Here is a 20245-nt window from a genome sequence, read left to right as displayed (position 1 = left end):
AAACATTAATCAGTAGATATGGACAACCCCTTTGGCCGACACCTGACCCTAAGTTTGATAACTGTAATCGATTGTTCCTCTCTCAAAACACTCATGTGCAATTTTTCATCACAATCCGGTGTATAATAACGCCAATATCGCAAAAACATAAATCAGTGGATATGGACGACCCCTTTGGCCAACCCCTGACCCTAAATTTGATAACTGTAATCGATTGTTCGTCTCTCAAAACACTCATGTGCAAATTTTCATCACAATCCGGTGTATAATAACGCCAATATCGCAAAAACATTAATCAGTTGATATGGACGACCCCTTTTGCCAACCCCTGACCCTAAATTTGATAACTGTAATCGATTGCTCGTCTCTCAAAACACTCATGTGCAAATTTTCATCACAATCCGACGGAAAATAACGTCAATAACGTGAAAACAATATTTGTCTTGTATGGACGACCCCCTTCAGAAGGGGTCGTCCAAAAATCTAAAAACATTTTTCATCATTCCTGGTCCTAATGAGCATCCATGCCAAATTTCAGATCTCTAGCTCTTAAGACGGCTGAGTCTATAGAGGACAAACAAACAAACAAACAAACAAACAAACATACAGATAATTGTTTTATATATATATAGATTTAGCAAAAAATCCTTTATGAATTCTTTGGTTATAAAAAGTAAATATTTGAAAATCATCGAAAAACATAAATCTTTCCAACTTTTATTTACTGATGGTTCAAAATTGAATAATGATTCAACAATTTGTGTATTCTACCATCAAAGTAACAATTCTACTTACAATTATATAATTAGGCTCGATTCTCAGACCAGGGGCGGGATTATGGAACTCGAAACAATCGAGTTTCGTTCGATTCGACCAACTTTGGCATTACCGATCTCGATTCGAATGGAACGTTTCGCGATGATCTACTTCCCGATTTACTCGAAATCTAGTACTTTAAAATTTAGAACTCGAACGAGATTCGTAATACTGATTCTAACTCGATTCGAGTTCAACTCGAAACGGATAACTCGAATCGAATAGGATTCATAATTTCGCCCCAGTTTTTAGTGCAGAACTAATGGTTATTGAGTTTCGTAAGAATATTTTATCTACAATAATCTTATAAATTTTATCTTTTTTACTGATTCTTTTTGTTCTTTAATGAAGTTAAAACAGTTGATTTAAAACATCCATTATGTTATATGATTTAAAACCTCCAGAAGCAAATTTTAAATTATTACTGAAAAGTAAAAATAATTCCGATTCCAAGTCATTTGAACATTAAAGGATATCAAATAAATAACAATCAAATCGTGTATTTCTAAATTTGACACTTCAAATACAGTAGTAGAAGGGATTCAGATGTATTATAAAGATTAGGTATTGGGCACACAAACTCAACGCGCGGGCGCGAATATCTGTTGATAAAATCTTCTTCTCCTATTTGTATGAAACGCGACTCGAGAAAAACAATCAATCACATATTCAATCACTGTTAGAACTATGAAAGTCTTAGATTATGGTTTGAAATTGAATTTATATCATGACCCGATGAAATCGTTACACTTAACGTAGCATTTAAGTTTATAAAAGAATCATATTTTTCATTATACATTTATTTCGATTTCATTTTCACTTATCTAGTTTGTAGCAAAATATTTATAAATCGGCCTAAATAATCTCTATGTGCTGAAGACAATGCACACTGGTACAGAACATCAATCTAGCGGAACTAAATTAATAGCGCCCAGGGATGAAAAGATAGACTTTTGATGTCTTCGACAATATTGCATAATTTTACAAGGCGCATACTTTGCAATAAATTATAGAGTCGAGGGGTCCACCAATAGCAAGATAAAAATGCTAACTTTTTTGTTAAGCATTTTAAAGCTTTGGTTTCTTCTACAAAGTTGTTTATCTTAACAAAATACATAACTTTGCTGATTAAGTCAAAGTTCTACAATTTTATTCTAAGGAGTTACAATAATATTAAGAAAAAAACCTTGAAAAAACAGTTTTTTTAATCTAAAACGTTGTAGGTAAGACAAAACAATGTTCAGTCTTCAAAACAAAGTTTAAAAATGTTAAGTTCTACAATCGTTCAGTACATTATGATGTGTTTTGAAATTGCTGAAGCGCTGTAGAAAGCATTTAGTGTAATATATTAACGATTTTCAAAGAAAAGTGTCTCGAATTGCGCAAATTTTCGCACCATCAGCCAATGTGGATTTTATTTTTGGTGTTGAGAGGAATCATTACCATATAAAACTAGCGTGGAACTCGGTGGAACTCGAAGCAAATTTAAGATTGAAAATCTAGAATTTTGTTCAAAAATATCACTTTTTTTAAACACTTGTTTTTACCGAAGCAAATCGGTAAGGAGTAAATGGTATATTTCAACGTGTTGACAGCTCTGGTTTCAAAATGGTCATAAATCCTTTACTCAAATTGAGTTTGTAATCCAACGAAAACTTATTATCTCAAAAGTGTTTTTTTTTTTCGTTAAATAGAGCCAAACTTGGCCTGCTATCAGCAACTGAAAGCTGAAAGCTAGTTTACTTTTGGAGTTAAATAAGTTTTACGTGTTGGTACAGATATCATTTATATAATGATGTACTAGAACAGATTCTATTGATAAATTTGAAACGGAAAACCGGGTAAATCATCTAATTCTCAAATACTGCAAGTCAATTGTATCAAAGAAACTAAGAAACTAAAAAAGTGTCTAAAAAAAGTGATATTTTTGAACAAAATTCTAGATTTTCAATCTTAAATTTGCTTCGAGTTCCACCGAGTTCCACGCTAGTTTTATATGGTAATGATTCCTCTTAACACCAAAAATAAAATCCACATTGGTTGATGGTGCGAAAATTTGCGCAATTCGATAAACTTTTCTTTGAAAATCGTTAATATATTACACTAAATGCTTTCTACAGCGCTCCAGCAATTTCAAAACACATCATAATGTACTGAACGATTGTAGAACTTAACATTTTTAAACTTTGTTTTGAAGACTGAACATTGTTTTGTCTTACCTACAACGTTTTAGATTAAAAAAACTGTTTTTTCAAGGTTTTTTTCTTAATATTATTGTAACTCCTTAGAATAAAATTGTAGAACTTTGACTTAATCAGCAAAGTTATGTATTTTGTTAAGATAAACAACTTTGTAGAAAAAACCAAAGCTCTAAAATGCTTAACAAAAAAGTTAGCATTTTAATCTTGCTATTGGTGGACCCCTCGACTCTATAATTTATTTCAAAGTATGCGCATTGTAAAATTATGCAATGTTGTCGAAGACATCAAAAGTCTATCTTTTCATCCCTGGGCGTTATTAATTTAGTTCCGCTAGATTGATGTTCTGTACCAGTGTGCAATGTTATTTATGAATAAATAGAAAATAACAAATATTTTCTTAAAATTTGGTTAAAAAACAAATGTGTCCAATTATTTTTTTCATTCTATTGTATGACTTCTTCTACCTTCAAAATGGTCTTAGAGTTTTATTTTTATTAAATTCACATAAAATTTTACATGTTCAAGTAACTTACTGTAGACCCCTTCAAGTTCGCAAACAGGGGTCAAAAAAAATTAATGATGTTTAAGACACAGTTCGGAAGATGAAACCAAAAACAATTTTCACCGTAAATTCACTGAAGGATTCTTCTACTTGAAAAAGATTAGGGTAGATATTTCTCCCATGAAAAAGTAAATGTTTAAACAACGAAACAAAAATTCGATACGGAATATTGGAGATCTGAAAAACAAATTGACAAATTTGATAACTCTTTGGAAAAACCATTCGTTTGCCAAAACGGTTTTCTTTGATGAACAGTTATAAACATGGGACGTTACCTTTAGATTTCTTAGCGAAGCGGTGAAACACAGATGAAGATGATCATAACGATTTTAGAAATCAATGGTAAAATGAAGTTTGGGGTCAACTAGTTGAAAATAAGTTTTTTAATAGGAAATGAAAAATAAAAATAATGGTTTGGGATAAAAAATCGTTTACAACCCTGTTCAATACAAAATTGTTCAGTGAAAGTTCAGATATGTTTTATATTGGGATCAAATTAAGATTAAGATTAGGAAACTTCTGATTCAGAATCTTGGTAGAAGAGAGTGGGGTGTTGTGGTCCATAGATTTACATGAGCGAGCTCTTTAGCTTGTTAAAAAAATATTTTTTTTTTATAAGCCTTCATTTGGCATAAGAAATTTTTACAGAAAAATATATTTTTAGCAATGAGTGTGTACAAAAACACTAAGATTTATCTTCCCATAGGATTTAATTTTCGATAATGAGAAGAATAGAATTTCCACAAAAATCGACACCTCCCAGTAGAGCACTAATAAATGCAACTGACTTAGGGAGCCAACGTTTTTTCGCGTAAACCATACCATGAAATGCAGTTCTGATGCTGGTGTGAAGGAATATGTTTATCTCGCGATTTGCCCTGCTCTGCATCTCTCCCTCGAGCCTAGCTAGACTTTTTACAGCTAAGTAGCTAGGTAAGTACAGCCGAACAAACAGATTAAGATACACTTCAGCAGCGGTCGGCACCTTCTTTCTCTTTTGCAGGATTGAAAATGAATAAGAGGACACTGCTCGCACCAACGATCCAGTAGCACCGTGGCCCGATTTAATAAGAACATACGAAAGGGCCGCAGAAAATAATTATAGACGTTAGTCACCATTTTCTGCGAGTCAAAATGGGCCTCTAGAGCACTTATATTCGTTGCTCTGCTGCTCCAAAGCTTGGCCGAAGTAGGGTAATGAGGGTATGTATTTGCCTAGTGATTATTTTGTTTTTGCAATTGGGATTTAAACTGATATGGGGTTCTTGGCGAGCTAGAACTTTCCTCTTGGGGTTATGTAATTATATTTTTATTTTTATTACATTTTTATTAATGTTCAACATGCTCTAGAATGAGTTTGGCAAATTGCTTCGGAGTTGCACCAATAGTAAGATCATTTCAATACAATCGTTTTCACGATTCTAGATAACCGAAAAAAGGAACCCTTTCCACAAAATCTATTCAAAGCTCGCCTTGAGTTCAAATCGTGAGTACATGTATGGCGAGTTAAATTACTTAAAGATTTGTTTGCTTATCTTTAGCTACCATAATGATTGGTCAATTGCTTCCGGCGCTTTCAGATAGTCCTACAAAGGTAGGAAAAGTATAACGACTTCATATCTAGGTGTACTTACTCTCGTTTTCTTGGATTTGTTCGGTTTGGATTTCTTCTTTCGCTGAGGAATCTTGCCGGTGAACTCCTGGAGCTGTTCACGACCGGCCATGTAGTCCAAATGAGGTGGAATGAACCCTGAGCCGCTTGATCCTACTCCTACTGTTCCTACTCCTCCCCCGGCCGCACCCATCTGTGAGCCACCTATACTGTCCAGGTGTTGCTGAGGGTGCTGCAGATGCTGCATGTGGTGATTGTGCATCACTTGATGTCCAAGGCAGAGGGGACTGCAGCCTCCGGTTGCTCCTCCAGTGGAAGAGGAATCACTGCTGCTGCTACTGCTGCTGCTCGACTCGTTGCCATCGTCCCCACTGCTCCAGGTTACAACGGTGCCTCCGGAAGTTCCTGCTACTGCTCCAATGGTTGTGATACTAGGGGATGTCGTTGTGATGTGATTGCTGTTGCTGCTGCTGTTGGTTCCACTGGCCGGAGACGAGAACGTCGTTGGGAAATGGTGACTAAAAATAAAAAAAAATAGATTTTTTTTATTAATTTCTGGAAAACATTTAAAATTCAACATGTTTTAGGATTCCTCCTGCGGAACACTCTCCAAATATCGGGTTCTTAATATGGCTTTGTTGTTCCGCTAAACTATATTATTGTTTTGTTCAGAATTTGAATTTAAAATAAAGTTATAAAAAGTTTCAGACCAATAAGTGCATTAAAGTTCAACATAAAAAATCCAAAAAATATATTTATAATTTGATAATTTGAAGGTTGTTACTACGTATCCTAAGCGACTGTTTGGTTGATAAGGTTGAATTTAAGTATTCATCAAAACTATCGAATTGAAGCCATTGTTGTTAGCACCATTATTGCTACAGAAATTAGGATTCATCAAGGATATAAATAAATCAATAAAAATTTCTGCATGCGTCTGGGGTACTTCAAGTTAGCAAAGTCGTAATAAGTGGGAGTGGGCAGTTGCCCGGGCCCCAGACCTAGGGGGCCGGAACAAATTTCAAATCCTTCTTTTGTCGGTCAGAGTTGGAACATCACGAAGGAGGGATAATAAAAAATAATGCGAAAAACAAATAAATTGGAAAAAACTGCACGAAAGCTTGTATGCAACACAATTGCATACTATATCATTGCACAAAACCTATAAGTCAAGTAATTATTTATCAAAAAATTCTATAAAATCCAGAATATAAAAGGTTAAATAAGTCCTTTCTTTCAATATTTGTTTTTTGGTCTTGTAATCTTTCGGATATTTCTTGTATTTTTTTTTTGTTTTCATGAAATATTTCAAACTTTATTTATTCCCCCGTTCGGGTTTTTAGAAATTTCGAAGAGGGGGGGGGGGGGGGGGGGGGCGACAAAAGAAGAAATTGATATTTGTTCCAGATACCAATTACTAGAAATCTAGAAAAGGAAATATATACTAGAAAATCAGAATTAAAACGTCAAATATATCAATTGAGGGGAGGGGGGGCCTTGAAATAATATTTCGAATAGTTTCACTCGAATTTAGGTTAAGGGGGCCCACTAGAGTGATTATTGCAGAATTTTCCCGGCATTTATGAAGGCTAAGCAAATCAGGACATTTCCAAAACTTGGTAAAATCTTAGCATATGATTTGGATTTTTTAAAAACAAAACCCGGTAAAATCCAGGCAGAACTCGAGAATGAAGAGAGAAAACTACAATTTTCATTATTTTTATCGAATCACGTCAGCAACGTTAAAATAGTTTTTCAAACTTTACATAAAAACAATGTAAATAAAGCTAGCTCAGAAAACTTAGCCCAGCATTTGTTTTCTCTTTTTCTTGTGTGTAAATCCAAACCGTAGTTTGCTGTACTTTCTCACTTTACGCTGAAAACCCGATTTTGCCCGAAAAAATTTTGAATGTCTACCCACAATAAATAACACATCACGTTCTCTTATTTAATGAAGGTGGTATATATTTAAGGAGTTCTCAGCGAATTAAGCATTATGTTCTGAACATGAAACAATTTTTAGCCAGTAAAAAAAAATGTCAAAGCTTTAACGGTGACTGGAAGCGCGAGGTGGGGGAGAGGGTGTGATTTTTTAAATTTTCAAAAATCAGTCCATGAAAATGAACGTATATATTTGGTGGAAAACACTTATTTTTAGAGAGCTAATAATAAATGGGGTGGGGGAAGAGGATTGAGGAAAGCGATGGTAGCAAATGAATCTTCTGCTGCACACTGCTGTTCCTCCTTCCTTGAATTGTATTGAACAAAATCACACGTATTTTGAAAACTATGAAATGAATGAAATTAATGAAAAGTTTCATTAATTTTCTTTGTTCACCTTTCAAACAAATTATTACATCATTTTATAAAACAAACCGCGAATCTTAAATATTCTCTGTAAGAAGATGTTGAAATAAAGATAACACGAGGGAACAGCATTTTTGTTGTCTAGGTAAAAATAATTGATTTTGGAAGATTTTGACCTCCTGAATTTGAATCATTTATCAAATTTAGTCTATTATCTCTAATTTTTGTTAAATGTTGGTATACGTTGAGAAATTTCTTGAATAGTCAATTTTGAGTGAAATCAATCACTAAAAACTGAAAAACCAATAAACCAACATGAAAAACAAAAACTGATTTAAAATCTTTTCAACATCCTGAATTCAATCAAGAATTCAAAAGTTGTTTAGTTGTTCTAATTTTAAAGAAACAAGGCTTTGAAAAATAGTTCTACATTAGTTTCATGAAATTTAAAAAGATATTATTACAATTAAATATTTCAGGCATCACTTATAAAAACTTTGGAAAGTGCGATATGAAAGATTTAAATTCATTAAACAGCTTTGTTCAAAAATGCAAAATGATTTGAATTATATCTTTAAAAATATCTTCAATTGAATTTCATTTCAAGTTTATTTTAAATTTCATCAAAATTCCCTCATTTTATAGAATTACAAAAACATAAACAAAATAAACTTCAATTATTATACATCCTATTATTTTTAAAATAGGTGTCAAAGTTGATTGCGGTCTTTGGGAAAGTTGATTATTGAATATAATCTTTGTTTTTTTAATTTTTTTTAATGTCCAACAGTTTTAGCTTAGCTTAGCTTAGCTTGATTAACTACTCACATCCACCTTAAACCGTAAAACCCGAAGTGCATGGTTATAGAAAATGTATGCATTGCTGGTTCCAAAAACATATGATAACAATCACTTCGAGGTCCACGATCGCTGGCGTGGCTCAGTAGAACAAGTTCCACATTGCCAATGGTTGCTACTCCGTGATTGACCGAGGCCATCAATTTTGATCAGAGGTCAAATGAATGGTGCTTGGGATTAGCAGCTCATTCACACTGCACAAAATTGATGCTCTCTCTTTTAACGTCAATAACGGCGCTGGCCACGTCCTAGTAGTCAATAGATAGATTGGAAGAAAGAGAAAAGGATGAAAGATCTATTTTGTGCTTTAGGACCGAGGTTACCTCTGCATCCTAGCAAAACAATTTTGGTTGGGAGAGGGATTGAAGGAATTGATTGGGAGACACTTTTGACTAGTGTTACGATGAACCTTAAAAATTATTTTCCTAACTCCTATTAGTTCCTATTGAATTTTTTTAATGTCCAACAGTTTTGCCCACAAAGTGAAAAACATTCATTAAATGATTTTTTATCTTTATTCAAAAATAAATCTCGAAAACAAGAACTGATAGAAAAAAAATAAATTGCATATTCAGAATCAGCGCCCCCAAAATAAGTTCAAATGTAGATAAATTTTTTATCAAAAATTAGTAATTTTCTTAATTTGCATAGATATCTGCTAATTTAAAAATTATCACTTTATGAACTTTTCAAAGAATCTTATTCAAAAATTATAAATTATACATTTATTTTTGGAGCAGAAAAAGTAAAAATAAATCTTAAAGTTATCTATAAAATTTTTGCTGAACTTCACCATATTAGCACTAGGCTAAAACAAAATTTTATTGAATCTCATTTTGAAACTATATGTACGTTGGAAAAATAAAACTTTTGAGAAAATTGTTTGAAAATGTATGTTATGAATTTCCAACTGATTGTAAAACTCTCATAACACTTGCTTACAAAATTTGAAAAAATCGTGATTTTTATTGGCTGTCCTATATTTTTCAAGTGAAATCGAGCGCTGAATTTGAAAATGAAATTAAAAAAATTCTCAGTGGAACAATTTTTGAGCTTTGCTCCAAATATGTAATTTTTAAAAAATTTAAAAAGTACTTGTACTCAGATTCATAACATTAATTTGAAATCTCTTTTTTGCATGTTAAAGGTGAATAAATTTGCTATCGATCATCCAAACTATATTTTTGCGTTTGATCAACAGTATTGTTGATATTAGTGACTTTATAGGAAAAATTTAGGGGGATTTTTTTAGGGATTTTTTTTTGTTTAGCGAAAGCTTTGGACTCGAAGGTAACATTACAAAAATCTTATTTTCAACTGGCCTTGAATATAAATTCAAAACAAAGATTTCAAGTGGTTTTATATCAAAATCGGTTGAAGTTTGAAGAAATGATGATTACTTTACCATAACAGTAATTTTTGCATTTTTGAATAATTTAACGAACCGCGGTATTTATCAGAGTATAGCAAGAATTAAACTAAATCTCACTCGCTCCAAGTCAAAATTAATTATTACCTTACCAAAAAGTCACATACCAAATTTTAGAACGATCTGACGATGGGGAGGGGCTTGTGTCTCAATTCAAACGTGAATAGTATTTTAAGGTATTTTGCTAGAGAGGAACAAAAAAATTGGGTTTTCATTAAAAACTTTTTTTCTTCACTAGCCGATTTTATCTGAATGTTACCTACGAGTCTAAAACTTTCGCTTGCAAAAATTATTTCTAAAAAATGCATTTTTTTATAACTTTTTTCTATCATATAGTCACTAATATCAACAAAACTGTTGATCATATGCAAAAATAAAGTTTTGATGATAAATTCATTCACCTTTATTATGCAAAAAAGATATTTCAAATTAATGTTATGTAGTCAGAAATATTTGAATTTGAGTACAAGTACATTTTTAATTTTTCCAAAATTTCATATTTGGAGCAAAACTCAAAAACCGTTCTATTGAGATTTTTTAAACTTCATTTTCGGATTCAGCGCCCCCTTCACATTAAAAATTATCTTCATTTTACTTAGTTTAAAAATGCTGTAAACTAGTGTAATTAATAATTTATTTAAGTATTCGTATCGTGATTCGAAAACATCGTACCATTAAAATCAATTCTTGTTTCGCTTCTTCTATTTTTAAATGAAAGTTTATTCCAAAATAAGATTTTCTTATTCAGATTCTGAAGTGTGAAGGTGAAGCTTTTGAAACTTTATTTTCATTGTTCTTTACTTGAGTTTCAAGCTCTCATACTAAATTTCTTATTTTATCTGAACTGAAGCGAATGAAATAGGAAAAAAATTGTAACAAAAGAACTAAGAAAAAAGACAAAACCATTTTAATCTTTATAAATAAGTTTTCTCTATTTTTTGTTTAATATATAAATTTAAAAAGAATGGAATAAAAGGTTCATTTTTGAAAGTTTAGACTATTTTTTTGAAGAGTCAGATTCATGATCAATTGAAAAACCAAACTTTCAGAGTTAGAGTGGATTTTCTACATACAATCTGAAGCTGAAATTTTACTTAAAATTTTAATTATTATTGTGTGGATGAAAAAAAAAAACACATTATGGTTCTGAAAATTTTTAACACACAATTTCCTCTTTTGATTTATTGTTGCTGAATCTGGAAGAATCCGGGAAAAGAGCTTTTACGATCAAATGAATTATTGATGTGATGAATTTGAAACGGAATAAAATCAAGTCGGATCCAAAATTAAAAATACGATTTTGAGATTTAAAGGATTTTATTGATTTGGAGAACCACCTATTTTTTTTTTCAATCTAATAATAATTTCTTTGTCGACGCAAATTAACATACTATTGATATTGATGCATAGGATTTTTTTATGAGATCAGACTAAGGCAGAATTTTTCCAGCAGTTCTCCGGACCAGGCAATTTCATCTTAAAACCTGGCAAAATCCGAGCATAAGATTTCAAAATTTTGAGCTCGAAATAAGGACAGTATTCGGGCAAATTTTTTCAAAACCTAGGAATAATTCAACAAAAACCAAGAAAAAAACACTTGAAAAACTTTGTATTAACTACAAAAACATCAGTAGATTTAAAACCATTTTTTTTTTGCATTCCAGAAAACCGTTAGTGATTATTTTGATAAAAAATTTGTGGACGTGAAACTAAAAATTTTAAGAACTCAGATAGAGTTTTTTGTGTGATTTAGCAAGTAAAGGGAATGAATCCGGGAAAAATAAGGACTTTTCCAAGTTTTCAAGTTTTTTATAAGTTTAAAATCTCTGATTTTAAAATTCTGTTTTTATATCCATTTTTATAAAGCATTTTATCCTGAATCTGTGTAAAGCTTTTTATTCTTTTTTTTTTCAAAGTTTAGTAATAGTTTTTTAATTTTGGTTCTGTATTCATGATTTTCTTCGATCTTGAAAATAGCTTGAAATTAAAAAAAAAATACTGAGAGGGAACCTGCCGTTCCCCGAAACTGAAATGCAACATCAACATTTGTTGTATTCTACGATTGAAACTATATTGGGATATATCGATAATAGTAATTTATTTTCAAAATTTAAAGCATTATTTGGTCTCAGAACAAATTACGCGTAATGGTTTATTACTTAATTACCATGTTTAATGTTTTTTTTTTCAAATTAAGTATAGAAATTTTTGATGAATGATCATTTTCTTTTGATTTGGATTTTCAAAAAAACCTCCTGACAAGAAAATGTGTTTTTTTTTGTATGTGGAAGGAAAGTAATATTTTTAATAGTTTCTGAGAACAGCACTCGTTCGATACAAGTCTTAGATCGATTTTTTTATACATATATTTATTTTTTAATTTTTTGATATTCTGAATTTTAAAGTTACTTCTTAATTGAAATCTTTTTGTCAGTTTCGCTATTTTTAATTAGGAAAAAGTATAGGTTTTCTGTAAAAATCGAATCTTGCATTAAAAAATAAACCAATATATTTGAAACTGAAGATTTGTTAAAAGTTATCATAAGGAATAAATAACTAAAAACCATTCAATTTCAAAATTTTAATTCTTTCATTTAAATATTTTATCGGGAAAAACAAAACACAAACGAAAAAATAATCGAGACAGAATTTTGTCATTTTTGTAAAACATATCTATTGTGAATTTGTAACTTAATGAATGACAATCAGAAGTCAAATTGCATCAACATTAAAAAATGGATACAAGGTGAAAATAAAGATAATAAGGTTAGACTGCCAGTTGAAGTTATTTGCTTCTGAAGTGCTTACTGGAAAACTGATTCCTACAATGGAAAATTTTACTGTTATTTATGTTTATTAATATTAAGGAAATTCAACACTTAAAGGCTTATCGTTTTTTTACTTCTTAGAAGGACCAAGATATGTTGATACATAAAGGTTCTGTGAAGAAAATTTTCCACTGAGCAACTTTGTTGAAGGCCGTAATTTAGTTTCTAATTACGCAAAAAATGTTATTAGCTATTCAACAGAGGTTTGTATTTTGGCATTGAAAAACAATAAATTCAACTGACATCGCTGCTGAGTGCCTAGCGAAGTATTGCTTGAAAATTAGTCATTCAATACCTCGCTAAGCCCCAGCAGTGATGTCAATCTCTTTAAAGGAAATTTTCTTCCATTGAGATCCTTATCGTAATCTTGTTTAATTATAGAATACATTTCCTCGCAGTAAATAATAAACTTTTGTGTTCTCAGCATGATTAAAATTTTGTTCGCGTTGAAGTTTCTTTGTTTTGCTGCCAGACGTGCTGAGAACAGTAGCGTCCATTACCAGGGGGCTCAATTGAGCCTTTTGGTGTGGGGAAGTGTGGTGGGCTACTACAAAAAAAAAATTAAATTGAATTTATTGTTTATCCATGCTAACAGAAATGCACCCATTCGACACCTTATAGCTATTTTGTTTAATAGGATACAAAGTTATAGTCTCCGACAAAGTTGTTCAGCAAAAAATTTCCTTTAGAAAATTTATAAATTGAAACAGAAACAATCAATAAACTCGGTTCCACGGATGAAACAAAAATGATGTGGATTTTTCAGTAAAAAATATTCAATTTTCCCATACAAAAATAAAATTCCAAATCCACTCATGTAAACGTAACTTAAAAATTCTGCAAAAAACCATGAAAAAGTTTTGAATCAATATGAAGCATTTGAAACCTCAGGTTTTGAGAAATTATGTGTGAATGTGAATGTGTGTGAGTGAACAACTAGTTGAAATTTGGTCGAAAAGTAGTTTTTCAGCTTTAAATCAGATTCCGTCGTAAAATGGTGTTCAATAAAAATCTTCATTGGACACTGTTTAAAAAAAATTAGTTAACAAATCGTCTCAAAATTATTTATATTTAAACTTGACATTACTACAATGAGCAAAACAAGAATAGCGCCACGTTTTTCTTGTAAAAATATGAATGATTGAAATTCCCTTAAATTTTCTTTTATAATTTGTTGTTAAAATGATTGTTACATCGAATTTTTTTTTTTTTTTTTTTTTTTTTTTTTTTTTTTTTTTTTTTTTTTTTTTTTTTTTTGTTTCGATTATAGTCGTTTTACCATCTTTATGGCATTCGCGACTTTATCAACGTTGCAGTTGGCGGATTGTTATTGAAAAACTATCCGGGTACAACTGTGTTCGATGTTTACTCTTGGGCTCGAACTCACGGACATCGGCTCAGGAGACAACAGACTTGCCAACTGAGCTATATCACAAGCCCTATTGCATCGAATGTTTAGTAACATGTGCATCGCATTTTTGTAATCTAATCATACTTTGGTATAAACTCATTTGTTATTGCTGAACGTATCGAGAATTTACACGTTTGATATCCTTATAGGAAAAACGCCTTCAAGTAGGCAACAAAATTCAAAATCTTGTCTGATATTGCGGCAAATATGACGGCAGATGATTTTTTCGAATCAAATATTGGTGCACTTTTTAGTTTTTAAAAAGGACGAAATTTGATATAATTATGCATTTTTATCATAATTTGGGAGTCAGCAAATAAAAAGTATGACATTTCCCTTTGATATTTTGGTTTTCTCAAAAGTTTACAGCATTGTAAATTTCAACGTAAAACACGTAATCTGGCGCGCATTCTGCCCCAATATGAATATGAATGTTTTTAGTTAAAATTTGTGAAAATTAAATGAAATATAAAATAATATTTATAGTCATCCTAAGAGGCATACGATTGGAAAAAAGAAAAGCTGAAATTTTATTAGTCTGCGCAGTCTGGTTTGCCATAAAACCTTAAATGTTAAACATGAAAAATAACAAGTTTCACGCAGATTCGATTTAACCTTCTGTTTCTAAGAATTCAAGTAGTATCAATGAAATTTTCACCCAAAAAATAAAAGAGAAGCATGTTTGTCGCAACAAAAATGAAGACAAACATCATTCGTAGCCATAAGATGGAGTATACCGTAAACTGGGGGAACTTTGATCAGCGGGGTTACTTTGATCAACATGAAATTTTTGCAGATAATCATCATTAACTAAGTTTAAAGTTAAAATATCTGAAAACTGTTTACTACGCTTGAAAGCCTTTACATTTAGTTACAAATAAGCTAAATTTGGTTTTTATCAGAAGATTTTTATATATTACTTCAAATGTAATTTTAAAATCTTAGAATACCTTGGTTTTCGAACGCTCACAAACAAACATCTCTCCTGATCAAATTTATGCATTTAGGAGCAAATGGGTTGTTTAAAGTGAAAGTTCCACTTTTTATTTGGTTTGGGTTTAGTTTAAGTGTTATTTTTATGCTCATTTGATGATAATTTTTGGATATTGAAAAAAATCGGTCATTTTCCATGAAAAAGCTCGTATAGAAAAAATGGCTAAAAACTCTATCAAATGATTAAGTTTGAAGAAAAAAAAAAGAACATAGGAACATTGCGAGGAATTCAGGGAATTGCATGAAGATGAAATTTCATTTGTTTTTGGGGCCAAAAAATATTTAGAAATGTTTATAATTTTTGCCCCTAAATGTATGCAGCAACATTGTCCATCTTTTGAGTATATTTGTTTTTGAAAGAATGCGTTGAAAAATTCAATCGGGTCCAAACAAAAAATACTGTCATCGATATTTTGAGCCTTCTGTGCTAAATGGCATCAAAACAATAAATTTGAAGATGTTGAGATACGTTTAAGCAAAAGTGATCAAAGTTACCCCTAAACTCGAAATCTTGTTTTGTAACAAACATTTAATTATGACCACAAATTACGTTTGAATATACTGCATTTAATGATCATGTTTGATATTCTTCACCTCAGTAAGGGTTTTAAAGCTTTTAGGTATTACGAAAAAGCAACCCCTTCCAAAATATTCAAAAATGAATGAAAAAAGTGATCAAAGTTCCCCCAGTTTACGGTATTTGAAATATAATGGCATGGGCCATCTTACCCCGCTAGTACAGTTTTCCCCTACTTTACAAAGGAGTATGGTATGATGGACCAGATGGCAATCGGTATTAATTTGCAATATAATCGGAAGTTGAAATGAGCAAAAACTTTGGCGGTGGTATATTCTGGTGCTGGTGAGTTTTTGAAAACCCGGAACAGTTTTCTCCAGCGTGAACTCCAACAAAGCTGTGTTGGAAAACTGACTGGTAATGATAAATATGGGCCTGAATAAACCCAGAAACACTATATTGAGATTTTAATTGGAGTTATTTTCGAAATTGTGCTGCCATCTACGACTTTAAACTACGACTACGTCCTCAACGCCAATTTAAATCGCAGTAACTACGAATCGAGAAAAAAAAAACTACTTACTAAATCGGTGCCGCCGAGGAGCAGGACGGGTTCGAATCGGCGGGACTGTTGCCACTGTGCTGGCTGCTGTGGCTGCTACTTCCCGAGGGACTGGGCGTAGGTTGTCCAAAGAACACTCGACCTCGATAGTTTCCACCACCCACACCGAGTGGAGTCGTCGGAGGACCCAAACCGGTAGGAGTCTGCGGAAAAAACACTTGCCCCTGGCTGCTGCTGATTGGTGGAGCTGATCCTGAAATTCCGGCCCCATTGTAGTAACCGGTGGTGAATGGACTACAGGACGAACTTTGCGGCGACTGGGAGATCGGTGTCGAGGGAGTATCTGTAAAGGAACGAAAGAGAGAAGACAAAAGGTTAGTAGAGCTTCGTGATCGTGGGTGAGTCATTCGGTCACTTATGTGTAGTTGGGTTAGAAGTCTTTTTGTTCTCTGAAGGGATCGCAACGAGAGTCCAGATCCGAGGAAAAAATGTTCGCCCCCTAGATCGGCTTTGTCATCATCCGTTAATAAGTGCAACATTCCTTATGAGCTAACGAGATGTTCAGGTGGTCCAAACGGAGATAAGTCTCCGTAGACTACGTACAAGGAGTTGACAGGAATCCTGAGAGGAATTTCGTCACAGCTGTTCGGTAATGCCTGAGAGAACTGAACTCCTAGGGCAAATGTCATTGTCAGTTTTTGTTCCAGAAACCACATCAGGCTGTTAACAAGGAAACCGATTTTGTAATAATCACCTGTACTCGATGATTCTTCACGTTGCGGTCGTTTCAGGCTGCTGCTCACGTCATATCTGGGGTGCTAATCAATGTCGATCTATAATTTCGAAATGTCGAGGATTCTAGTAGCAAACCACAAGTCGGTCCACTAGTAACGAATAATCCCATTCCTTCCCTCCTCTCAAAGGTGCCTCGATGTTGATAATAATTATAACGTTGGGATCGCACGAGTGAGAATATTAGCAGTACCCTGTATGGCGCATGAATGGAGCAAAACAATCGGGCTAAAGCTTGAAGCCACCAGGTGCCATAAAGTGATTACACGGCTACAAGGCTACTGGAGCAACACCAGGAGGGAACATCATCATAATCAACGTCGGAGGGCTCGAGATAATCTACTCTACGGCCACCTATCCTACATTACACTCAATCGGTGAAGTATCGAAGCAAATATCCTTGAAACACATATCGTCGTCATCGTCGTCAGCGCTCTAATCGAATACTAATGGTCTAGTCCCGGGGCACTGTGGGGCAGAACCTATGAAAGTTGTGACAAAACCTCATTTTTCATTTCTTGGATAAAAATTTTCATATTTATGTTTTTGGAAACGAGATAAATAGCCGAACTCAAATCAATCAAAGATTTTGAAAAATTCGAATTTTTGAGCAACTTGCTTAGTAGGGCAAGGTAGGGTAAATTTTGTTTAAAAAATGAGAAAATAAAAAGAGAGATCTTTCGCGCTATGTAGAAAATAATCTGTTCAAGATAACCGTTAACCAAATACATAAATTTTTTTGAAATTTTATCAATTTTTATGCATTTTGAAAATAATAAATTTACAAAATATATTGTCCTTGTTATAGCAAAAATAGTTTGACATAAAAAATCACAGATTTTCACCAATTTCAAACATCCTAAAGTATAGTTTTTCAGCAAAATTCCGCTTCGAGTTACATATTAAAATAAAGAACTAAGTTTCAGCTTTATGGTAAAACAAAAAGTAGTTGCTAATGCTTGCTAATGAAGAAGTTATTAAACTTTTTGTGAAGCATGTTTTTTGTGTTTATCATGAAATTTACAATTTTCTCAGTAACTCGTTCTTGGAATGAAAGCCTACTGTTTAGTGTGGGTTCTTTACAAAAAACAATTAGCTCCAATAGCTACCATTATTTTTTTTACTTTAATTACTCAATAAATCGATTTCCTTACATAACTGAATTAATTTTATGCGTAAATATAGGATATTATAGTGGAGCTAATGTGAACATTTCATTTTTTTTCTAAACTAGTCCAAGGCAATATACAACAACATACATTAAATTGCAAACAGGTTTATGAACAGCTTTATTCTTCATCAGTACCCATATTTGAGTATTTTTTTAATTTTTGAACTTGTATTTTTTTTGCACAAATCGAGATAAACTTTTTGAAAGGCTCAGTGAGCGGAAGAGTTGCGTTCAAAAAAGAATAAAATCGCGTGAAGCTGCGCACCCACTTCCATCTTTGACAAGCTGCCATTTCTCTCCCAGTTGATATTTTTTAATGAAAATTTCACCCGATCTTGTTCAACTATCCAACTAACGCTCTACAAGATTTGAAGTCTTCATAATGACGGGAAACAAAGGTACAGCTATTCCCGTAAAAAAGGGAAATTTAGAAATGATTCACTTAATTGGCTGTATCTTAGACAATTTTCATTGAAAAATTCCTGAAAACTGAAACAAAGTTGTAAAAATGTGTAATACCAGTCCAAGTTTCGTCAAAATCGATGAACGTGATGAAAAAAAATTTCATCATTTATTCTTAAAAAATATGAAATTTTATGCGTTTCGGATAAATTAAGACGTAAAGTTGAATGAAGAAACGTGATTTTTAACACATAACTCAAAGATAAAAAATTTTGAAATCACCCGATGAATTATTCTCGCAAATAGTGCGTAAGATTGAGCGTTTTCTAATCTTTCATTTAGAGAATTTTCAAACATGTAATTTTTTTCATTTTGGAGTTATTATAATTAAGATAAGGTGAATTTTACCGACGTATGTATATTTTCAATTTTGTGCCTTTCAAAAATGAACTCTAGTATTTAGCTAGAATATCATCAACCAGACGATTAGATAGCTTTTATTATTGTGAACATTTCACCCGAAGACATCAAACCTCTACGAGCTGATTTAAAGAAGTTACGAGGTTTTGTCCAACACAAAGCCTGTTCTGCCCCACTGTGCGGGGGCAGTGTTATATTCCACTAGCTAGAGATGTGTTTTATTATCTTCTTACTTACTATTTACTTAATCAATGATTTTACAGCCGATGACTGGGAGGATCCAGCCAATCTGGCTTGTAATATCTTTGATTATCACGAGATAACCATTAGCGGCGTGCGGTCAATATGGCTTTGATGAATGTTATTCACTTTCCTGTGATAAATGTATCGTTGCTTACGAGAATGCTTTTCTCCAAGGTCAGCTCCAGAGTGTTTGAGTATATTGAAGTTTAGAAAAATTGGAGTTTAGAAAAAAAAAATTGAATTAAAATTTGTGAAATCAAATGTATTCTGCATTTTCATTCATGTTCATTAGTTTTTATGACTTTGAATAATGAGAGAGCCAATAAACAAATTTGAGTTGAAAAAAAAAAAACAAAATTTTGTCAAAAAGACAGAAATAGCAAAAATAACAAAAATTACATAAATGACAGAAAAGACATAAAAGAGAAAAATGAGAAACATGACAAAAATTACTAAAATGACAAAAATGACAAAAATGACAAAAATGACAAAATGACAAAATGACAAAAATGACAAAAATGACAAAAATGACAAAAATGACAAAAATGACAAAAATGACAAAAATGACAAAAATGACAAAAATGACAAAAATGACAAAAATGACAAAAATGACAAAAATGACAAAAATGACAAAAATGACAAAAATGACAAAAATGACAAAAATGACAAAAATGACAAAAATGACAAAAATGACAAAAATGACAAAAATGACAAAAATGTCAAAAATGACAAAAAATGACAAAAATGACAAAAATGACAAAAATGACAAAAATGACAAAAATGACAAAAATGACAAAAATGACAAAAATGACAAAAATGACAAAAATGACAAAAATGACAAAAATGACAAAAATGACAAAAATGACAAAAATGACAAAAATGACAAAAATGACAAAAATGACAAAAATGACAAAAATGACAAAAATGACAAAAATGACAAAAATGACAAAAATGACAAAAATGACAAAAATGACAAAAATGACAAAAATGACAAAAATGACAAAAATGACAAAAATGACAAAAATGACAAAAATGACAAAAATGACAAAAATGACAAAAATGACAAAAATGACAAAAATGACAAAAATGCCAAAAATGACAAAAATGACAAAAATGACAAA

The 20245-nt window shown here is 32.0% G+C and overlaps 1 protein-coding gene across 1 annotated transcript in view; it reads right to left on the bottom strand.

Annotated features, from left to right (window-relative positions):
* The window catches only part of LOC129753802 (uncharacterized transmembrane protein DDB_G0289901-like), a 90893-nt gene that overhangs the window by 27975 nt on the left and 42673 nt on the right, over window positions 1–20245 (bottom strand). The window contains exons 3-4 of the mRNA XM_055749651.1: window positions 16118–16439; window positions 5214–5709 (exon numbers count right to left, since the gene is read on the bottom strand). Coding sequence (XP_055605626.1) covers window positions 5214–5709; window positions 16118–16439 — 818 coding nt within the window. The remainder of the gene's footprint in view (window positions 1–5213; window positions 5710–16117; window positions 16440–20245) is intronic.

This window comes from Uranotaenia lowii, chromosome 3 (genome assembly GCF_029784155.1).
Source record: "Uranotaenia lowii strain MFRU-FL chromosome 3, ASM2978415v1, whole genome shotgun sequence".
NCBI classification, from domain to species: Eukaryota; Metazoa; Arthropoda; class Insecta; order Diptera; family Culicidae; genus Uranotaenia; species Uranotaenia lowii.
This window is presented reverse-complemented; position numbering and strand designations above follow the sequence as displayed.